Here is a 19490-nt window from a genome sequence, read left to right as displayed (position 1 = left end):
TGATCCAGATCCTCCCCATCAGGTGCTGATCCAGATCCTCCCCGTCAGGTGTTGATCCAGATCCTCCCCCGCCCCCCAAAACTTAAACAAGTTTCCTTGCACACAGCTGTGCTCCTGCAGCAGGGGAGGGGAAAGGAATTGGGATGGAACAGCAAAGACGAGTCAAGATTGTAACTTTTTCGAGTCTTCAAGCAGCAGCCAAAGTACAGAACAGTGATCCTGGATGTGGACAAGTTCAGCAGAAAAGCCATCCTGACATGAGCTCAGTGGCGTGGGGCTCAGCGAGCCCCCTTGGCTCTCTGCAGGGATTCCTGGTGAAGTCTGAACAGTGCAGCTGCTCCGTGTGGAGCCGAGATCGTGGCTGCAGTCAGGGAGCAGCGCTGGGGAATCACAGCGGCTCCCGCAGCGTCTGAGCCCTGCAAAGTGCAGCAGGGCTGGGTTAACCGGGGGGCTGGAGCCTGGGGCACAGCGCGGGTGGTGAAAGGCGAGGAGAACCCCAGCTGATCAAGGGGGACAGGGAGTCACAAGGTGCCTGAACAATCATAATGGGAGAAAATGCAAAGAGCCCCCCTGAGACTTCCTCGCAGAACAATGCAGAGAGCTGGAATCTGTCCCGCCGAGCTCGGCAGAGCCCTTTGGACCTGAAATGAAACTTGAGTGGCACCGGCGCCGTGCGGGCTGTGCTGGCCACGCCTCCCGCCCTCTGTGGGATCATCCCCAAGGTTTTGGGAGAGGAGGAGCGTCCAGACAAGCCTCCCTTCCTCCCGAGGCTCCGTAAAACACAGCGGTGTCCTTCAGGAAGGACAGCAACATTGTTTGGTGGGATGCTGGAACAATGTTCCTTCTGTAAAAAAGGGGTGAGCAGGTTTTGCTTGGACGTTTTCCCTCGGTGGTTACAGGCTCTGGAAGTAGATCCAGCCCAGCTGAAGGGCCAGCAAGCAGCATCCCCTCTGCAACTGCTGTCTGGGTTCAGGCTGCCCCGTGTCTGTTAAATCTGCCTCCTCCACACTTGGTTGTTCATCTCCTCACTCTCGGGCTTGGCTTCTCTTTCAGGAATGTCTCAAACCTGTAAAAGTGGAAAAAAAGCCTGGAAAAGCAGCAGCTAAGATCAGAATTGAAGCAGATGGAACCTATTTCCAGATCAATCAGGTACGTGTGGTTTTTCTTCATTATTGTCTAAAATATCCAGAGGACACGAGGGTGTCATGAAGCACAACTTGTCCAGGCTGCAGCTACTTGGTGCCTGAGGCAGGACCAAGATGTGAGGCAGGTGTTGCCACTGCTGCCAGCACTCTCACTAATCTTATTTCCAAAGTCCAACTTTTTAATTGCCCAGTTTTATGAGCAGTGATCCAGATTTTGTCAGTCTTTTGTGCCCTGGAAGCACTGACCCTGCTGAGTGATGATGTTCAGTGCAAGAGCAGGTGAGCTGAGAAGTCTGTTTTTCCATCAGTGCTTAAATATTGGCAATTTCCAGATGATCTGAGACAAAGGCTTTTCCTGCTGCCTTCTCCCAGGCAGGGGGGTGCTCACTCACAGAGAGGTTCCCATCTAAATTTTGCTCCTGATTTTTTAAATGATATTTTAAATGATTTGTGAAGTAGCCTGCAGAATTCATAAGCCTCTTGCTTACAGAATTAGTGCTGAGTTTTGGAGAATCCTTGTCCTGTTCACACAGAAGAGGTGTGAACTAGTCAACCAAGCTGGGGATTCAGCTACAAACCATTACTCTTAACTCTAAGCAGATCTTGACTTTAAAAAGGGGGATGCAGCACTTCCAAAGAGGTCTGGTCTCTTCACATTTTAATGTCATAGTTTTTAATTGCTTGGTCTGTTTCTGGCTTTAGTGAGAAGTGAAGTTTAGGAGCAGAGTCCCATGGGGAAACTGACTCATCCAGGTCAACTATTATGAGCAGTGTTTCCATCCAGGGACACATGCTGCCTTTCAGTTGCTGCCCCCCAGTTCTCCCACCAGGGGCCATGCAAGTTTTGCACACAGAAGGATTGCAGAACACTCAGCATTAATTAAAAGTGTTAACAAGCTGCTAGTCTGGTTACACAATCTGTTTAGGAGTAGAATTCAAGTTCCTGTGAAGAAGCAGCTCCAGTACTGCCCAGTCATCTGACAGGGGTGACAAAGCTGGCTTGCTTTCTCCAGCATGATATTCCATATCTAATCCTGGTCCTGGAGCAGTATCAGCCCACCAGAGAGCACAAATAATTGTGGTGTGAGCAACTGTCCTGTATGTGATGAAAGTGACATTCTCAGTCTTGCTGAAGCTTTCCTGCAGTCCCTCACCCTGTTTGCATCTCTCTCCCAAACAATCCCATGAAAAGCAGCAACCCCCAAAGATCCTTGTCCTGCTCCTCAGCTGACTAAAGAGAAAAGATACTTTTAAAAAGTTATAAATCAAGAGCATAAAAAGGGCAACATCTTTGTTACTAAATACAGGAAAGGCTGGAAAACTGCTGCCTAATTCTGCAGGGTGATCAGAACTGACAGAGATCCCTTTTTTTCCAGGATGGAGGAGCACAAAAGCTGGAGAAGGCAAAAATTACCCTGAACGACTGTTTAGCCTGCAGTGGCTGCATCACATCAGCTGAGAGTGTTTTGATCACTCAGCAGAGCCACGAAGAGCTCAGCAAAGTGCTGGCTTTGAACAAGGTGGGTGCCAGGTCATGGCCAGGCAGAGCTGAGAGATCATAGGCTGGGGTGATGGATCTGCAGGAGCATGTGTGGAAACAGCAGAGATGAAAATTAGCTGGAGAGATCATAGAATGGTTTGGGTGGGAAGGGACCTTAAAGCTCCTCTAGCTCCAACCCCCTGCATGGGCAGGGACACCTCCCACCAGCCCAGGCTGCTCCAAGCCCCATCCAACCTGCCCTTCAGCACTTCCAGGGATGGGGCAGCCACAGCTTCCCTGGGCAACCTGGGCCAGGGTCTCAGCACCCTCACAGCAAAGAATTTCTTCCTGATATCTAACCTGTCCCCTCTTCCAGTTTCTGAAGGATCTGAGGACAGTCTCAGTGCACTGTTGTGTTTTTAAATGAGTTTTTAAAAAGTCATCATAGGATTGGAAAGGACCTTTTTACGTTCCTGACTTGAGGGTTTGATTGGGAGATGCCTCCTGGTGTTCTCGTGTGTTGGAAGTTCTGCCTGTGCCATGTTCCTATTGTCTGAACAGTGGTTTGTTTGTTTTCACAGGCTGCCTCTCCCAGTGAACAGAAATTGGTGGTGGTTTCTGTTTCACCACAATCCAGAGCTTCACTGGCTGCAAGATATAAAATGGGTGTCCTGGAAACAGCAAAGAAGTTGACCATGTTCTTCAAGAGCTTAGGCAAGTGCGGGGGTGTGTCCTGCTCCCCTGGCGGGGCTGGCTTGGGTGCTAGGGGCTCACCAGTCTGATGTAGCTAAACCTCCTCATGTTTCAGGGTTGGCATTAGCTACAATGCAAACTGTCTGCAATTCCAGTCACCTAATAAACTTGGAGTGAGGGAAGGAAGGAGCCTGAGTTGTTAGGTTTGCAGCCAGAGCTCCTGCCTGCTCTGCTCCTCACCGCGCTGGGCTGCCCCGCAGGTCACCCGCAGCTGCAGAGGCTGATGCCTGCAAATAGGGTGAACCCAGTTTGACTGGAGGCTTTTGTTGTAGTTTGTTGTATCTTTCTGGTGGATGTTAACACAGATGCTGTCCTGCCCAGGTGTGCACTACGTTTTGGACACAACTTTCTCAAGGAACTTCAGCCTGTTGGAGAGTCAGCGGGAGTTCGTAAAGCGCTTTCGAATGCAAGCTGAGGACAAGAAGGCTTTGCCAATGCTGGCTTCTGCCTGCCCAGGTACAGTATGAGGTTAGGTAGGGAAGTAACCTAATGGCACACTAGTAGCACACAAGAAGAAAAATTCAGAAAGCTAATCAGGCAAGTTGAAATGGATACAATCTCCCTAGAGGGATAAAACCTCCTTAGAGGATTACTCCTTCACAGTACAGAGAGAACTCAGTGTTAAACTGTTACTCTTCCTTTGCTTTCTGTGATGAAGGGAGACTGAAAATGGTTGTTAAAGGGTACTGACCCTGGGGGGAGGGTGAGCAGAGTGAAGGGAAGCTTGCTGGCTTTTTAATTTAATTTGCTACTGACACTCTTGCCAGGCTGGATCTGCTACGCAGAGAAGACCCACGGCAGTTTCATCATCCCGTACATCAGCACCACCAAGTCTCCCCAGCAGGTCATGGGCTCCTTGGTCAAGGGCTATTTTGCAGAGCAGCAGGTGAGGGGCTGCAGTGTATATTATATGGCAAACTGCTAGAATTGAACACTTCAAGCTGATACTTTCTTGGTTTGCTGCCTGTTGCATCTTAGCCTTCAAAGGTAAAAATGACCTGGCAGAAGCCAACAAGGGCAGCATCTTGCTCACATCTAGTTTATCTAACAAGACCTGACCAATTAGGACAGTAACACTACTTAAAACCTCTGCATGTTATTTGGGAAGGCTGGAAAAACATTTTCCAGTGTCCTTGTGCTCTCATCTTGTCTGTGTGTGGCATTTTCATGTTGTTTAACACTGATTAGTAACTGAAAAGGAATTATCCTAAGACAGCTTCAGTTGGGGCATACGTGCAGATCCTGTCTGGTCTGAAATCTACTTGCTTGTTCCCAACTTCATGTTCCTTTCCAGTTTGACTTAGTTCTGGTCTCAGTCTTTAACCTCTGGAATCTTTCCAAACATAAGTTTGTTTTTTAAAGCCTAGAATTCTACCAACAGCCTGGATTTGTGCAGTAAGCTTAAGCACCACTTCTGGTTGTGTGATTTATTGTCCACTAATGAGCAGGGGTTTAACACTTGCATGAAGTCAATGCTTACATCTGCATACTTGGTACAGAAACTGGCTGCTCCTCAGAGTATTTGGCACAAGACACTGAAGCAAAGGCCTTGAGTCAATGACTTGTTTCCTCAGCCTGTGCTTATTTCTCAGATGGCCATGAGGCTTTTGTCTCCCAGATGATTTCTTAATTGCTTGTGCCAAGAGTGGTTTCAGTGGTGTGGAGGAAGCACTCTCTCTAACTGCAGAGTTAAGAATTCACTTCACTGACTTTGTCTGGATCATCTGCATGAGCAAAAGGAGGGGGGAAAGACCTGTGAGAGACCAACCTGCTGATACTGGCTACAAACTGGCATTGGGTTCCCTGGCAGAAATAGTGTATAAATACAGGTGTATGTGTGTATTTATATTCAGCCTGGAGAAGAGAAGGCTCCAGGGAGACCTTATAGCACCTTCCAATACCTGAACTGGCTACAGGAAAGCTGGAGAGGGACTTGTCACCAGAGAAGGAAGTGAGAGGACAAGGGGTGATGGTTTTCAACTGAAAGAGGGGAGATATAGGTTGGACGTCAGGAAGAAATTCTTCACCATGAGGGCAGGAAGGTGCTGGAACAGGTTGCCCAGGGAGGTTGTGGCTGCTCCATCCCTGTAGGTGTTCAGGGCCAAGTTGGATGAGGCTTGTGCAGCCTGGTCTGGTGGGAGGTGTCCCAGCTCATGGCAGGGAGGTTGGAACCTGATGATCCTTAAGGTCCCTGCCAACCTTCACCATTCTGTGATCCTATATATACACAACTAAATGTTCAGTGACTGTGGAGAGCATTTCCAGAGGCATGGGGGCATTAGGTCCATCATTCTCACTTTGAGCTGGAAGATCCCTCCCTCAGGCTAGGTTTGCTGGTGACCAATCCAACTGCAGAGCTTTGTTTTCCTTCCAGCACTTCTCACCTGACCAGATTTACCATGTCACAGTCATGCCCTGTTATGACAAGAAGCTGGAGGCTTCAAGGCCAGACTTTTTCAACCAGGAGTACCAGACCAGGGAGGTGGACTGTGTGATCACCACAGGTGAGCAGAACCAGAGCTAGTCCAGCTGATTACTGTCAGCCTCAGCAAGGTGTTTGCTCCTTTTAATTACCCTTGGTCTTTGGTAGAGGCTGGAGTGGGTGGGTGTTGCTGTACAATCACACTTCAGTCCTGCCAATTATGGTAAAAACTGCAGATGCAGTTTTCTGTTCTGGTCTGTGGGTTTGTTTTCCTTTCTCTCCAAAATAAGAACTTCTTATGTCTCTGGTTCTGTTTTAGGAGAAGTGCTAAAGCTGTTGGAACAAGAAGGAGTATCCCTGTCAGATGTAGATCCTGCTCCTTTGGATTCCATGTAAGAACAAAATTCCATTTACATCCTCAGGTATTTTCTTCTTCATCCAGTATTTACAGGGCCCTTCCACAGAACTTGCCTTTCCTCTCCTCTTCTCCTCAGGGCTGCATGTCTTGGCATTTCTCTTGTTTCCTTCTGTCACTGGTTTGGAATCAGTACAATTGTACCAAAAATACTTAAATCTCCAGAATATGCTGCATCTCCACTTGTGGAGAACCTGTAACTATTAGGTCTGGATGTCAGTAGTGCAGGGATTAGCAGCTCTCCCTGTAAGTCAGCAGGATTGCTGGAATTAGCTCAGAAAGAGCACAATGGCAAAACAGTCATGCAGAGAAGTACAAATTGCATGGCAGCCATTTACCTCAGTCCCTCACAGGAAGGCTGGTGGGATCCCACAAAAATCTAACTACAGACTTTGAAAAATGAGAGAATCTAAACCAGTGACAGAAGAGTTTGCTACAAGAGAGGCTGTTCTGCTCTGAGCTCAGTGTGCCTGGATCTGTTCCTAGTTACCAGAGCTACTGTAAGGATTCCAGAATTAAAGCACAAATAAGAAATAGTTGGGTCACTGAGCTAATCTCTAGGAGTCTTTATTTGTAAAAAAAATGAGATCTAAAAACATGTGCAAACCAGATGAGACTTTGGTTCCTTCAGTTGAAAAATAACATCTGGGGAAGTGAGAACTGCACAGAGATCCAAGTGCCTACAGAAACACATCACACTAGACTCCATGTTGACAGGCAGTGGTGGCTCCACCCTGAACCAAAGCCTTCTCCAGTTGAAAAGAAAGGTTAAGTTTGTAGTTCAAAAATGTACTGCTCAGACTCCTTAAGTTTTTAGGAGAAATTTGGATGTCTCAAATATGAGCTTCTAGCACCTGATTCTCATAATCAAAATGGTTTGGGTTGGAAAGGGACCTTAAAGATCATCTAGACCCAACCCCCTGCATGGGCAGGGACACCTCCCACCAGCCCAGGCTGCTCCAGGCCCCATCCAACCTGCCCTTCAACACTGCCAGGGATGGGGCAGCCAGAGCTGCCCTGGGCAACCTGGCCCAGTGTCTCAGCACCCTCACAGTGAAGAGTTTCCTCCTAATGTCTAGTCTAAATCTCCCCTCTTCAAGCTCTAATCCATTTCCCCTTGTCCTACTAGTCAGTTTCCAACTGTGACACTCGTTTTGAAATCTAGTTTATTTCTAAGTAGGCTCCAAGTCTTTCTAGACCAGCCAAGGCCATTGGCAGCCTTTGCCCAAGAGTTCTGATCAGCACGTGGATGTTGGCAGAGCTGTGAAGGGAAGTGTCCTTCCATGCAGCCTGTTTCCTAGGTTAGTTCTAATTGTTACAAACACTGGTCACTCCTGTGCTTCTGAAAAGAAAGGGAGTGTGAGGCAGAGTCTGCTGCTGCCCAGTCCCCTTCATGCAACAGATAATGAATTTAAAGAAGGTATTTAAAATAGTGTGCATGCCCAGAGCCTCCCTTCTGCTACACTGCAGGGCATCAGCAGGTGGAGGTTTCACATCACACATTTACTAGTACAGGTATATTCATGCACTCTTTTCCCAGGATTAAGTATCTTTCTTCCTGGCACAGCATATGCACAGGTGGCTTTCACATCTAAAAAGAACAGTATCCTCAGCTATAATAAATGTCTGCATGACTGAAATCCAAAAGTACAACTTCAGAAGTTGCCCATGCAAACAAGTCCTTCTGTTCTACCTGCTTTGTTGTTACACCACTAATAGAGAATGGAAAAGAAAAAGAGATCCCAAAGTGTTTGGGTTCCCTTAGGAAATGACTTTATGGAAGTGTCAGTTATATCATAGAACCAAATGTCTAATTAATTGATAAAGATCTCTGGCCTACTTGCTGGGAGGACATTCTGAGCACCAGGCCTCCTGCTGGGGGTGATAAAGTGCCTCTGTAACCTTTTGCTGGCTGTAACACTCAGTGAATGGGCTGGTTACAAACAGCACGTATCCCTCACAACTTGGAGCATTCCTGTCAGCAATCCAATGGCTGTTGTTCTGCTTCATCCTCCAGCACGTGGAAAAGCCCATTAAGAGGTTATTATATTTGGCAGCAAGAGTGAGATCAAGTGCCAGAAATCCCCAGACCATTGCTGGTGCAACCCTCAGCTCCAGGCCAGCTCTGGAGCTTCCTGGCAGCCTCAGCTGAAGAGAGCAGCAGTACGTGAGGCCAGACACACTGAAACATGCTGTTAATGAAGCTCAGTTCCTGTAAACAAGATCAAATTAAAAATAGTTTCTGAGGGTGATTGGGGGCTGAAGTGTTGCCTTCTGCAGCTCTTCCAAAGCCAAGATTTTATCTGCAAGAGGCAACATCTTTGGTTTGACTTTGGACTGGTTGGCCTGGATTCAAGTGTTTTCCCCCCCTGCAGCTGTTGGGAGGGGAACACAAGTGCCACTGCCTGGGGGTGCTTAGGAGCAGATCCCTCATCTTGTTCTTCCCTCATAACAAAAGCCATTGTTGTGGCTTCCATCTGGTGAGCTATTCTCAAGAAACATTCTCTTGACCTCTGGATAGCTGGTGTGTTTTGGGATGTCAGTGAGGCAGAATGACTTGTGCAGAGCTACAGTTACAGAGCTGATGTTAACCTAGGTGTTCAACACCAGAAGTGCCTTGAACCTGAACTGTGCCCCCATTGAGGACAGACTTGTGTGGAACAAACATCTTTGCATCAGTAGGTGGGTTCCCCTTGGTGACAGAACTTTGAAGATGTGAAACCACAGCACCAGGGATTTCACCTCCCTGTGCTTGTGCTCACAGCTCTGGTACCTCCCAGAAGTCTTCTCACAGCCCAGCAGCCACAACTAAAGCAGCTGGTTGCAGAATATGCATCCTGACACAGAACTAGTGCTTTCAAGAGTCAACTCTGCTTTTGATGATGTTGCAGAGAAGTTTCAGCACTGATGGGATGTCTCTTGACAGAGCCAAGACCTAGGCTAGGTTGTATTTTCCAAGAGATGAAGACTCTTCAGGGTTGCACAGAGCCGCACCACTGCCTCATTTCCCTCCTCCCACCTCTAGGTGGAACCCAGGATGTTTTTGCAGAGATGTTGAACAGAAAACCAACAACACACACACATCAGGTTGTCACCCTGGAAATTCAAGCATTTCCAAACGTGTTTTTGACTCACAGAGTTGGCAGTGCACAGGTCAGGCCTTGCAGTGACACGTGCCAGTGTTGCTCCTGAGCTTGCCCCAGAGGACACTGAGCAGCACAGGCTTAAATCTGAAGGGCCCTGCAGCTACAAACAGTTGGCTCCCAGGAGGAAGGGAAAAAGCCAGGAGCTCCAAGGAACCTGTGGCTTCTCTTTTGAGTCCCCTGGACCTTTGCATTAGTGCTGGCTGTTGTGTTTTACCCAATATCCCCCTAAAACTGCTGCTTTCTTCCCTGCCAGGTTTAGCAGTGCTGCAGGAGAGCAGCTCACCAGCCACTCAGGAGGTGGGTCTGGGGGCTATCTGGAACACATCTACAAGCATGCAGCCAAGGAGCTCTTTGGAATTCATGTGGATACAATTCAGTACAAACCTTTAAAGTAAGAAGTCTCAAGTCCTACAGAAAGCACTGTTTTTCTTGCAGTTCCATCCCTGCTGTTATCTTCCTGATGGGCTGAAACTGTCTTTGCAATGTTAAACATTTTACTTCAAGCCATGGGAATTGGCTTCTCACTCCCACAGCTGCTGAGCAGTAAATCAGCCAGAGCTCAGGGCAGCCTTTCCCTTGGAGACCTCCAGGCCCTGCACCACCCACACACTGTCCTGACCTGATAGATTTTCCCAGTATCAAGTTGCAGACAGTTTTTAGGGTAATGTGGAAGAAAGAGCTCACATGGAGCTGGGCTTCCTCACCTGCAGCCACACCAGTGGAGCAGATGTGTTACTAATCTGGCTATCACAGGAGAGAAAAATCTTGTCTCAGGACTTTAGGGCCCTGTTTTAACTGGCAAGACAGAAAAAGCAAGTCACTGAGTTTGGGCAGAGGGGCCCACTCAGCTGAGCTTCTTCCCACTTAGGATATTATTTGTAATTAATTCTGTCCCTAAATACCAACATTTCTGTTTAGGATTCTCAGAACAATCCCCCAGAGTCTCAGTATGAAACACTTGATATAAATCAAATTATTGTTTTACCAGGAACAGGTATTTCCACTAACTTGAGGGGTCTGGAAGCCTTCCCTGATGGTTGCTCCCTGTTTTTATGACCCACTACAATGTGAAGGTCTCAGTGGCCTCACTAATGTACAAGTTGGCTGCAGCCAACTCAGAAAGCTCTTGTCACAATGAAGCTTTTGTTTAGACTCCCTTTGCTGAGCTTTTAAGGATTTATTCAACACAGGTGTTCCTCAGCAAAGTGGGTTTGAGTGGCAGGACTGGAAAAAGATTGTGAACTGGTTCCTTCATCTGTTTGGTCTGAGTGGCAAAGAACTAGGACAGCTCTCCTGAACATTTCAGAGTTTGTTCTAGCACAGGGCTCTTTGAAGTTTAAAATAGAAGTTAATTTGGGTAAGGCATTTTCTCTGCTCTTGTTCCTCAGAAACAAGGACTTCCAGGAGGTGACACTGGAGAGGGATGGAGTGGTCCTGCTCCAGTTTGCTTTGGCTTACGGGTTCCGGAACATCCAGAACCTGGTGCAGAAGCTGAAGCGAGGGAAGTGCCCCTATCACTACGTGGAGGTCATGGCCTGCCCCTCAGGTGAGGCTGCTCAGGGACCTCATTGCTACATTGGTCACATAATGGCTACATTACTTCATTGCTACAAAGGACCCCCTGGTTTTCTGAGCTCTTTGGCACATGAAGAGATCCTTCCTCTAAAGTTACACAGAATTTACTATTATGCTTTTAAAGGATGTTTGCTACAGCTGGTGAAGAAAGTCTCTTTCTACCTATTTTATTCCCTTTTCCACTTTGTGCAAGCCCTCCTTTTTCTCCTTCCTGGTTCTCTTTGGACATGCTCACAGGGAGCAGAGGTTCCTGGAAGGACACTGAGCTGCTGCTCTTGGCCCTGGGGAGAGCTGCCCCCTTCCCCAGGAGGCTGCTCAGCACCAGGACACGAGCACACACACAGCTCAACTCACAGTGCCCCAACAGCAAACCCAGAACACATCCCAGGGTGTTTATCTTACCTTCAGCTGAGACTCCAAGGCTCTTCCCACCTGGATGTTCTGGAGGCACAAGATAAGAGCCAGAGCTCCCTGCTCTGTGCTTCTGTCTGCTGGCAGGTCCCAGCCTGCCTCAGCAGCCTGCTCACAGACATCTCCCCCCCAGGGCTGCTGGGGTGAGATAACTGGGGAGTAAACCACAGTTACACTGGTGCCTGCCTTGCTGTAACTGGTTGCAGGTGCAGAGCAAATTGGCTGTAGTTGGTTGTTTTTTTTTTCCCTGTTAAAGCTGAAGCACTTTCTAAACCCAGTGTTTTTTCTCCCTGTTGCACCCAGGCTGCCTAAATGGAGGAGGGCAGATCAAAGCAGAGGGTGAAGCCAGCAAGGACCAGCTGCAACAGGTGGAGAGGCTGTATGAGTCTGTGCAGCCTGCAGCTCCAGAGGACAGCCAGGCTGTCAGGGAGCTGTACCAGCAGTGGCTGGGGGGCCCAGAGGGGGCTGCAGGGGCTCTGCACACCCAGTACCACGCTGTGGAGAAGACAAGCACTGGGTTTAACATCAAGTGGTGAAGACTTGATGCTGGGAAGCCCTGACACAGGTACTCAGTGCCTTTGTAACTCAGTCGTGGGTCAGACTCTCCAGAGGCAGCTCAAGCTCCTGTGCCATCGTGGGGAGTTTGCAGTTTGGGACTGGTTAGGGATGAGAAGGTGCTTACAGGCAGGCACTGTCAGTTCCTGCAGCTTTATAGTTATTGAAGTGCTGTAAATAAAAACAAAATGCTGACTTCAAACACACATCAAAAGCAGCAGTGATACATCCAAGCCTCTGCACAGGCTGTGAGGACTAAAACTGCTCTCCCTTTGCAACCCTGTTCCTACCAGAGCAGGTGGTGAAGGTGCTGAGGAGGTGACCTGCAGGACCCTTCATGCTACGTCAGTGTTCCTCATCCAGGCCTTGCTGTATTTTCACAGCACCAAGCCTTGTGGACCCTGGGTTCTGTTTTTCCATTTTCCTGGCCCTGACAGGCTGTCCTTGAGGTGCAGCTGAGTGTCCCTGCTCTGTCAGAGGGGCAGCCAGTGCCACGTGAGGAGCATCATCTGTAGGGCTGGTTTATTGCCTGCTGAAATGGACTTGCATGAAGGCTGGAGAAGAAAAAGTCAGAGTGATTTTTTTTTTCTTTTAATTACAACAGTCTATAACTGGGGGCAATTACAGCTCTTTTTCTCTCCCCAAATACCCAGTAGAGAGTCACAGAATTATCACATCTACCCCATCCTCAGCAGCCAGTTACTAGTGGGCAATAATCCTTCAATTCAGAGAAGACAATTCTTTACAGTAAGAATTTCTTGCCAGCTTTCCTTCCAGTGAAGGACCAAGTCCTGGCTGTCTCTGAGGTGTTCCTTTTCACAAGTTAACAGCAGGTGGCTGTGAGGTGTAATCATTACAACAAATAGTTTACCAGAAGAAGCCAGAAGGGCAGTGAAAACACCCCTGGTTTAACACAGCGTGTCCTGATGCCAGAAGACAGATGGAAGTGGAACAGCTCTGGCCTTGGAGAGGACACGTGCCTGCCATGCTCACTGCTCCTGCACACAGGGATTTGCAGAACTATTCAGAGAAGAACAACTGAATGGATAACTCTGGTTTGGTCCCTTTCATCTGAGTCACTTCTTCTGCCTGACCCTGAGGGGAAGGGACACGGGCAGACGTGGACTCTCCTTGGGGTGCTGTGCTGCAACTGAAGACCAACTTGAGACTCATCATTGAATCACTTCAGTATTCTCCTTTTGCAGTTCCTGCTATGTGAGAAGGAAGTGCAGGGAGGAAAAAGTGGACAGGAACTGAAAACAAAGCTGCCACTTTGCTTGGTTCCTCAGAGTACACTCAGATGGAGCTGGTTACTCCCTCGGGCCCCATTGACCCCTGCCCAGCCCTCCCCACAGACCCTCCTCAGGCACTGCAGCCTCCAGCTCCAGGCTGCCCCACCTCCTGTAACAGCTCCTGTGGCAGATCCAAGCCTCTGCACAGGCTGTGAGGACTAAAACTGCTCTCCCTTTGCAACCCTGTTCCTACCAGAGCAGGTGGTGAAGGTGCTGAGGAGGTGACCTGCAGGACCCTTCATGCTACGTCAGTGTTCCTCATCCAGGCCTTGCTGTATTTTCACAGCACCAAGCCTTGTGGACCCTGGGTTCTGTTTTTCCATTTTCCTGGCCCTGACAGGCTGTCCTTGAGGTGCAGCTGAGTGTCCCTGCTCTGTCAGAGGGGCAGCCAGTGCCACGTGAGGAGCATCATCTGTAGGGCTGGTTTATTGCTTGCTGAAATGGACTTGCATGAAGGCTGGAGAAGAAAAAGTCAGAGTGATTTTTTTTTTCTTTTAATTACAACAGTCTATAACTGGGGGCAATTACAGCTCTTTTTCTCTCCCCAAATACCCAGTAGAGAGTCACAGAATTATCACATCTACCCCATCCTCAGCAGCCAGTTACTAGTGGGCAATAATCCTTCAATTCAGAGAAGACAATTCTTTACAGTAAGAATTTCTTGCCAGCTTTCCTTCCAGTGAAGGACCAAGTCCTGGCTGTCTCTGAGGTGTTCCTTTTCACAAGTTAACAGCAGGTGGCTGTGAGGTGTAATCATTACAACAAATAGTTTACCAGAAGAAGCCAGAAGGGCAGTGAAAACACCCCTGGTTTAACACAGCGTGTCCTGATGCCAGAAGACAGATGGAGGTGGAACAGCTCTGGCCTTGGAGAGGACACGTGCCTGCCATGCTCACTGCTCCTGCACACAGGGATTTGCAGAACTATTCAGAGAAGAACAACTGAATGGATAACTCTGGTTTGGTCCCTTTCATCTGAGTCACTTCTTCTGCCTGACCCTGAGGGGAAGGGACACGGGCAGACGTGGACTCTCCTTGGGGTGCTGTGCTGCAACTGAAGACCAACTTGAGACTCATCATTGAATCACTTCAGTATTCTCCTTTTGCAGTTCCTGCTATGTGAGAAGGAAGTGCAGGGAGGAAAAAGTGGACAGGAACTGAAAACAAAGCTGCCACTTTGCTTGGTTCCTCAGAGTACACTCAGATGGAGCTGGTTACTCCCTCGGGCCCCATTGACCCCTGCCCAGCCCTCCCCACAGACCCTCCTCAGGCACTGCAGCCTCCAGCTCCAGGCTGCCCCACCTCCTGTAACAGCTCCTGTGGCAGGACGTGCCCGTGTCCTTCCCAGAGCCACCATCATTAAAAACAAGCCATCAGTGTCAAAGACTTTTTATGTTTTTAATTAAAAGCTTTACACTTTTCGGGTGTTGCTGATCAATTAGTGAGTTCACAGTGTTCATAAGGCAAGAATCTCCTGCGGGTTCCCCCTCCCCACCAGTTCATTTCACAAGCCAGTGGTGGTTTCAGCAAGTGCCTTTTTCCAGGCACAGATGGAGCCCGGGATGCCCCACTGTCCTTCAGATGTTCATCCCCAGCAGCAGCCCCTGCTGGAGCAGCGGGTCCAACACGCTGCTGCGCTGAGACCACGGACTGTCCATCAGTGCAGAAGAAACATCCTGGTTCTGTTGAGAACATGCACAGCAGGCCAGAAGTGCACAAATAAATAAAGCTAAATTAGCAGTAAATTAAACAATGGAGGGGTGGGGAGGTGGCATTTTGTTTCTTCTCCAGTGACCAGGAGACCAACACGTGCTGCTGAAGCCATCAAAGACTGAACGTACCGAGACCTCGGGTCCTGCAGACACCCTGGGGTGTCTGTTCTTGGTACCAAGAACAGCTTGAACTTCTCCAGCCTTTGAGCTGCAGGCTCAAAGCTGCTGCTGTCTGTGTGAGCAGGAACCCTCCCCAAACACACATCTCTGCTCCCTTCTAGAGGAAACCCCCAGTAACATTCACCAGCTGCCACTGCAGCAAACCGGGAACCTCTGAGGCAAACGTACCCAGGCAGTTTGTGCAACAGGGTTAATTCTTCCCCTCTAGCAAAGAGTAAACTCTTAACACTCTAATTTAATGAAAGGAAAAAAAGAAAACAGTCTAGTTTCTAGCAAGGGAAGAAGTGGCCACAAGCCAGGATTCAGTGGGAAGGGAGGCAGTTCACAGTCCACACGTAAAAGATCCTGAAGTCAACTCAATTCCAGTGTTTAGGAGCCACAAAACTTACAATCAACATTTTAAAATGTCAGGACATGGTGAAGGATTTCAGGAGCAGCTCCTGCTCCTCTGGTTTGGCTTGAACTACACGGGCTGGGTGTAAACTCAGTGACACCAGGACAGTGACACACACTCTGCACACAGAGGTGAAGAGGGACCTGGACACTGTCCCACAGGGAACACCTGCCCCAGCCTGGGCCTTCCAGAGGGATTGGCACAGCTATTCCCAGGGATACCATCGAGCCCTGGGGTTTTCTTCCCACAAAAATAAAACTTGGATGGATTGGGATGCACCTCCCCAGCACCTGCAAATAAAAGCTGTACACGTTACTCACTTAAAAAAAACATAAAATGCAGTCTGGATTTGGCACCCCCCCCGCCGGCACCCCCTGCTGGAGCAGCGGGTCCAACACGCTGCTGCGCTGAGACCACGGACTGTCCATCAGTGCAGAAGAAACATCCTGGTTCTGTTGAGAACATGCACAGCAGGCCAGAAGTGCACAAATAAATAAAGCTAAATTAGCAGTAAATTAAACAATGGAGGGGTGGGGAGGTGGCATTTTGTTTCTTCTCCAGTGACCAGGAGACCAACACGTGCTGCTGAAGCCATCAAAGACTGAACGTACCGAGACCTTGGGTCCTGCAGACACCCTGGGGTGTCTGTTCTTGGTACCAAGAACAGCTTGAACTTCTCCAGCCTTTGAGCTGCAGGCTCAAAGCTGCTGCTGTCTGTGTGAGCAGGAACCCTCCCCAAACACACATCTCTGCTCCCTTCTAGAGGAAACCCCCAGTAACATTCACCAGCTGCCACTGCAGCAAACCGGGAACCTCTGAGGCAAACGTACCCAGGCAGTTTGTGCAACAGGGTTAATTCTTCCCCTCTAGCAAAGAGTAAACTCTTAACACTCTAATTTAATGAAAGGAAAAAAAGAAAACAGTCTAGTTTCTAGCAAGGGAAGAAGTGGCCACAAGCCAGGATTCAGTGGGAAGGGAGGCAGTTCACAGTCCACACGTAAAAGATCCTGAAGTCAACTCAATTCCAGTGTTTAGGAGCCACAAAACTTACAATCAACATTTTAAAATGTCAGGACATGGTGAAGGATTTCAGGAGCAGCTCCTGCTCCTCTGGTTTGGCTTGAACTACACGGGCTGGGTGTAAACTCAGTGACACCAGGACAGTGACACACACTCTGCACACAGAGGTGAAGAGGGACCTGGACACTGTCCCACAGGGAACACCTGCCCCAGCCTGGGCCTTCCAGAGGGATTGGCACAGCTATTCCCAGGGATACCATCGAGCCCTGGGGTTTTCTTCCCACAAAAATAAAACTTGGATGGATTGGGATGCACCTCCCCAGCACCTGCAAATAAAAGCTGTACACGTTACTCACTTAAAAAAAACATAAAATGCAGTCTGGATTTGGCACCAAGTGAAGGCTGCAGAGGCTGAGGAGAGCCAGCTCCTCCCCAGCTCTTGCTCTACAGGCAGCAGAAATACAAGTTTCAGCCAAATGTTTTCCAGTTTTTGTATCCTGGGGGAGAAAAAAGCAGCAGCAGGGACCTGCAGCAGCACGTTGCTGTTGGCTGCTTTAGAAAGTGTCACACCTTGCAAAGTATTTTACAAAGCCAGTGGGTCAGAGCAGACTTTCCTCCAGGGCTGAGCTCCACCTGAAGGGGGATCTGCACGGTTTGAGTGGTTTGGGGCTCCCCTAAATCAGTGACTGTTACAACTCCCCAGGCAATGTTTCTGTCTAGGCCTACCATAAAAAGAGGGGAGAAAAGGGGGGGGTGGAAAAGCCTCACCAAACGCCTCTGCAAGAAGGGTTTGTGTTAGCCCAGGGCTGGAGGCTGAACTGATCAGAGCCCTTCCCGGCTTCCTGGTGATCCCCTGTGGAGCTGGGCAGTTCCCTGCCTGGGAAACTCGTGGACAGCGGAAGGAGAGCAGGGACAGGAGGGATTTGCCTCCAGCCCGGCCAAGCAGCAGATTGGTGGCTCTGGAGCTGCTCCAGCTGAGCCCCGGGAAGGGCAGGACGGGGCAGGACAGCCCGTGGGTGCTGGGCAGGTCCCTGGGGCACAGCACCAAGGTCCCCCGAGGGTCCCCACCTTTTCCATACACCCCCGTAGCTCCAGCAGACAAAGGACTGCAGGACAAGCAGCAGCTCCCAAACATTGCCAGAGTGGGTGTCCTCTCCTCCAAACCATCTCCTGACCAGGGGGGTCCCTGCTGGCTGAGCTACCTTGGGGCACCCACAGGCTCCCTTCTCCCACAGGACTCGAGCAGGGCTGGAGGGAACAAAGCAGAGCCTCAAAATCAGCAGGTGAGAGACAGAAACCACTTCCCAGCTGCCAAGTCTTACGGGAGTAACTGGGAGCGGGACAGACACGGCCCCGGGGGAGCAGCGATGGGGACCCCCGGGACCCCCAGCACAGCCCCTCACTGCTTCTCGAGGAAGGGGCTGAAAAGTCCCCAGTCGAAGGCGAGCACGGCCTGGGGATGGGGCCGCTCCTTGGGCTTCTTGAAGTTGTCCTTCTCGGTGCGGAGGGTCCTCAGCACCTCCACCGGGTCCGTCTTGCCCGTGAACTTCTGCACGGGCTCCTCCCTGCAAGGAGACCAGCTCTGCTGGCATCACAGGGGAGGGACTCCCCTCTCCCCCCGCCGGGACCCCAGCACGGCTGGTGCAATGGGAGAGTCACGTCCTCATCCCAGGTGGCCGCAGGGGGCACATGGGGCTCGTCTGTGAGTACCCCTGTTCTGGGCACTGCAGGACCCGAAGTCTGGGCAACCCTTCTCCCTCAGGCTTGAATTTCCCACCAACTAGCAAAGTCACTGGGAGAAGGGGTGGCACGGAGGGAAAAGGGGAGCAGAATTTGGGGACCTGCCCCCCACGGCTCAGTCTGGGGTTGGCCCTGTGCACCCCCCAGGCACGGGTGCTGCTTACGTGACCCGCAGGAAGGGGTTGTAGAGGAACTCCTCCCGCAGCGTGGAGGGCACCGTGGGCAAGTCCTCGTCATCCCGCTGCTGCCGAGGAACCAGAGAGATATCCAACACCCTGCTGGCACCCAACAGCCCCTCTGCCCCCACCCCTGGCAGGGGCACAGCCACTTACTTTGGCCCAGGCGAGTTTGTTCTTCACCATTTCATTCTCCGGTTCCACTTTCAAGGCAAACTTGAGGTTCCGGACGGTGCACTCGTGGCCACAGAACACCTTCTGCAGAGCCAGCAGGAAGCACCTGCTGTCAGCTCCCACCCATCCTGCTCCCACTGCAGCCCCAGGGATGGGCACTGCCTCCTGAGCACTGCCAGCCTCGAGCCCCCCCTCCCCAATTCTGGGGTCCCTCCCCAGGCTGGGGCTGAGATGCTGGGCACTCACCGTCTCCATGGGCAAAGCCCCCAGGATCTGGGTGAGGTTGGTGTACATCTGCTCTGCTGTCCCCTCAAAGAACTTCCCGCAGCCTCCCACGAACAGGGTATCACCTGCAGGGAAAGGGGTCTGGGCACAGAGGGGACCCTGTCCCCGCTCCTGGGGAGGGGGCATGTGGTGGGAGCCCCCAGGCACGGGATGGGCCCAGTGAGCACCAAGCAGCCCATGGGGTGCAGAGCAGCAGGCTGGGGTACCTGAGAAGAGAGCAGGAGCGTCCGGGGAGCCGTCCTCCCACATGAAGTAGCACATGTGGCCCGAGGTGTGGCAGGGGGTGAAGAGGCACCTCACCCGGATGGCCCCAAACTGTGGGGAGAGAGAGAGTCAGGACCCTGTTGGGATCACCCTGATCCTGATGGGCAGCCAGACCCCCCCAGACCTCCCTCCCCAAGCCCCTGTCACCTGTCCGGGGGGGCACAGACGTGCCGGGTGGCAGCGGTTTGGGCAAATCCCGGACTGCAGGTACCCGCTCTGATGGCAGGTACCCCCGGGAGAGCACTGCATCCCTCAGTGCCATCCCAAAAGGGCTGGGGACAGGGTGGGGTCCCTCCTGCAACCCAGCACTCCCACCCACCCGCCCCCAAACCACGGTGCCACACCCGCCGCC

At 50.6% G+C, this 19490-nt stretch overlaps 2 protein-coding genes across 2 annotated transcripts; one reads left to right on the top strand and one right to left on the bottom strand.

Annotated features, from left to right (window-relative positions):
- The first annotated feature begins 824 nt into the window (after positions 1-824).
- Positions 825-11883, top strand: NARFL (nuclear prelamin A recognition factor-like). Its single transcript, XM_010003546.1, has 11 exons — positions 825-857; positions 1054-1149; positions 2522-2665; positions 3207-3339; positions 3700-3834; positions 4146-4264; positions 5753-5882; positions 6120-6192; positions 9615-9752; positions 10750-10907; positions 11651-11883. Exons 1-11 carry the CDS (start codon positions 825-827, stop codon positions 11881-11883), a joined length of 1392 nt encoding a protein of 463 aa, XP_010001848.1.
- Positions 11884-17898: 6015 nt separating this feature from the next.
- On the bottom strand, positions 17899-19400 carry LOC104394032 (hydroxyacylglutathione hydrolase-like protein). Its single transcript, XM_010003571.1, has 6 exons — positions 19350-19400; positions 19081-19189; positions 18836-18939; positions 18572-18673; positions 18404-18483; positions 17899-18064 (listed from the first exon to the last, which is right to left on the bottom strand). The coding sequence occupies exons 1-6, from the start codon at positions 19398-19400 to the stop codon at positions 17899-17901; spliced, it is 612 nt and encodes a 203-aa protein (XP_010001873.1).
- Between the last annotated feature and the right edge of the window lie 90 nt (positions 19401-19490).

This window comes from Chaetura pelagica, unplaced genomic scaffold (genome assembly GCF_000747805.2).
Source record: "Chaetura pelagica isolate M959 unplaced genomic scaffold, ChaPel_1.0 scaffold408, whole genome shotgun sequence".
Classification (NCBI taxonomy): domain Eukaryota; kingdom Metazoa; phylum Chordata; class Aves; order Apodiformes; family Apodidae; genus Chaetura; species Chaetura pelagica.
The sequence above is the reverse complement of the archived record's forward strand: the minus strand, read 5'-3'. Positions and strand labels throughout refer to the sequence as shown.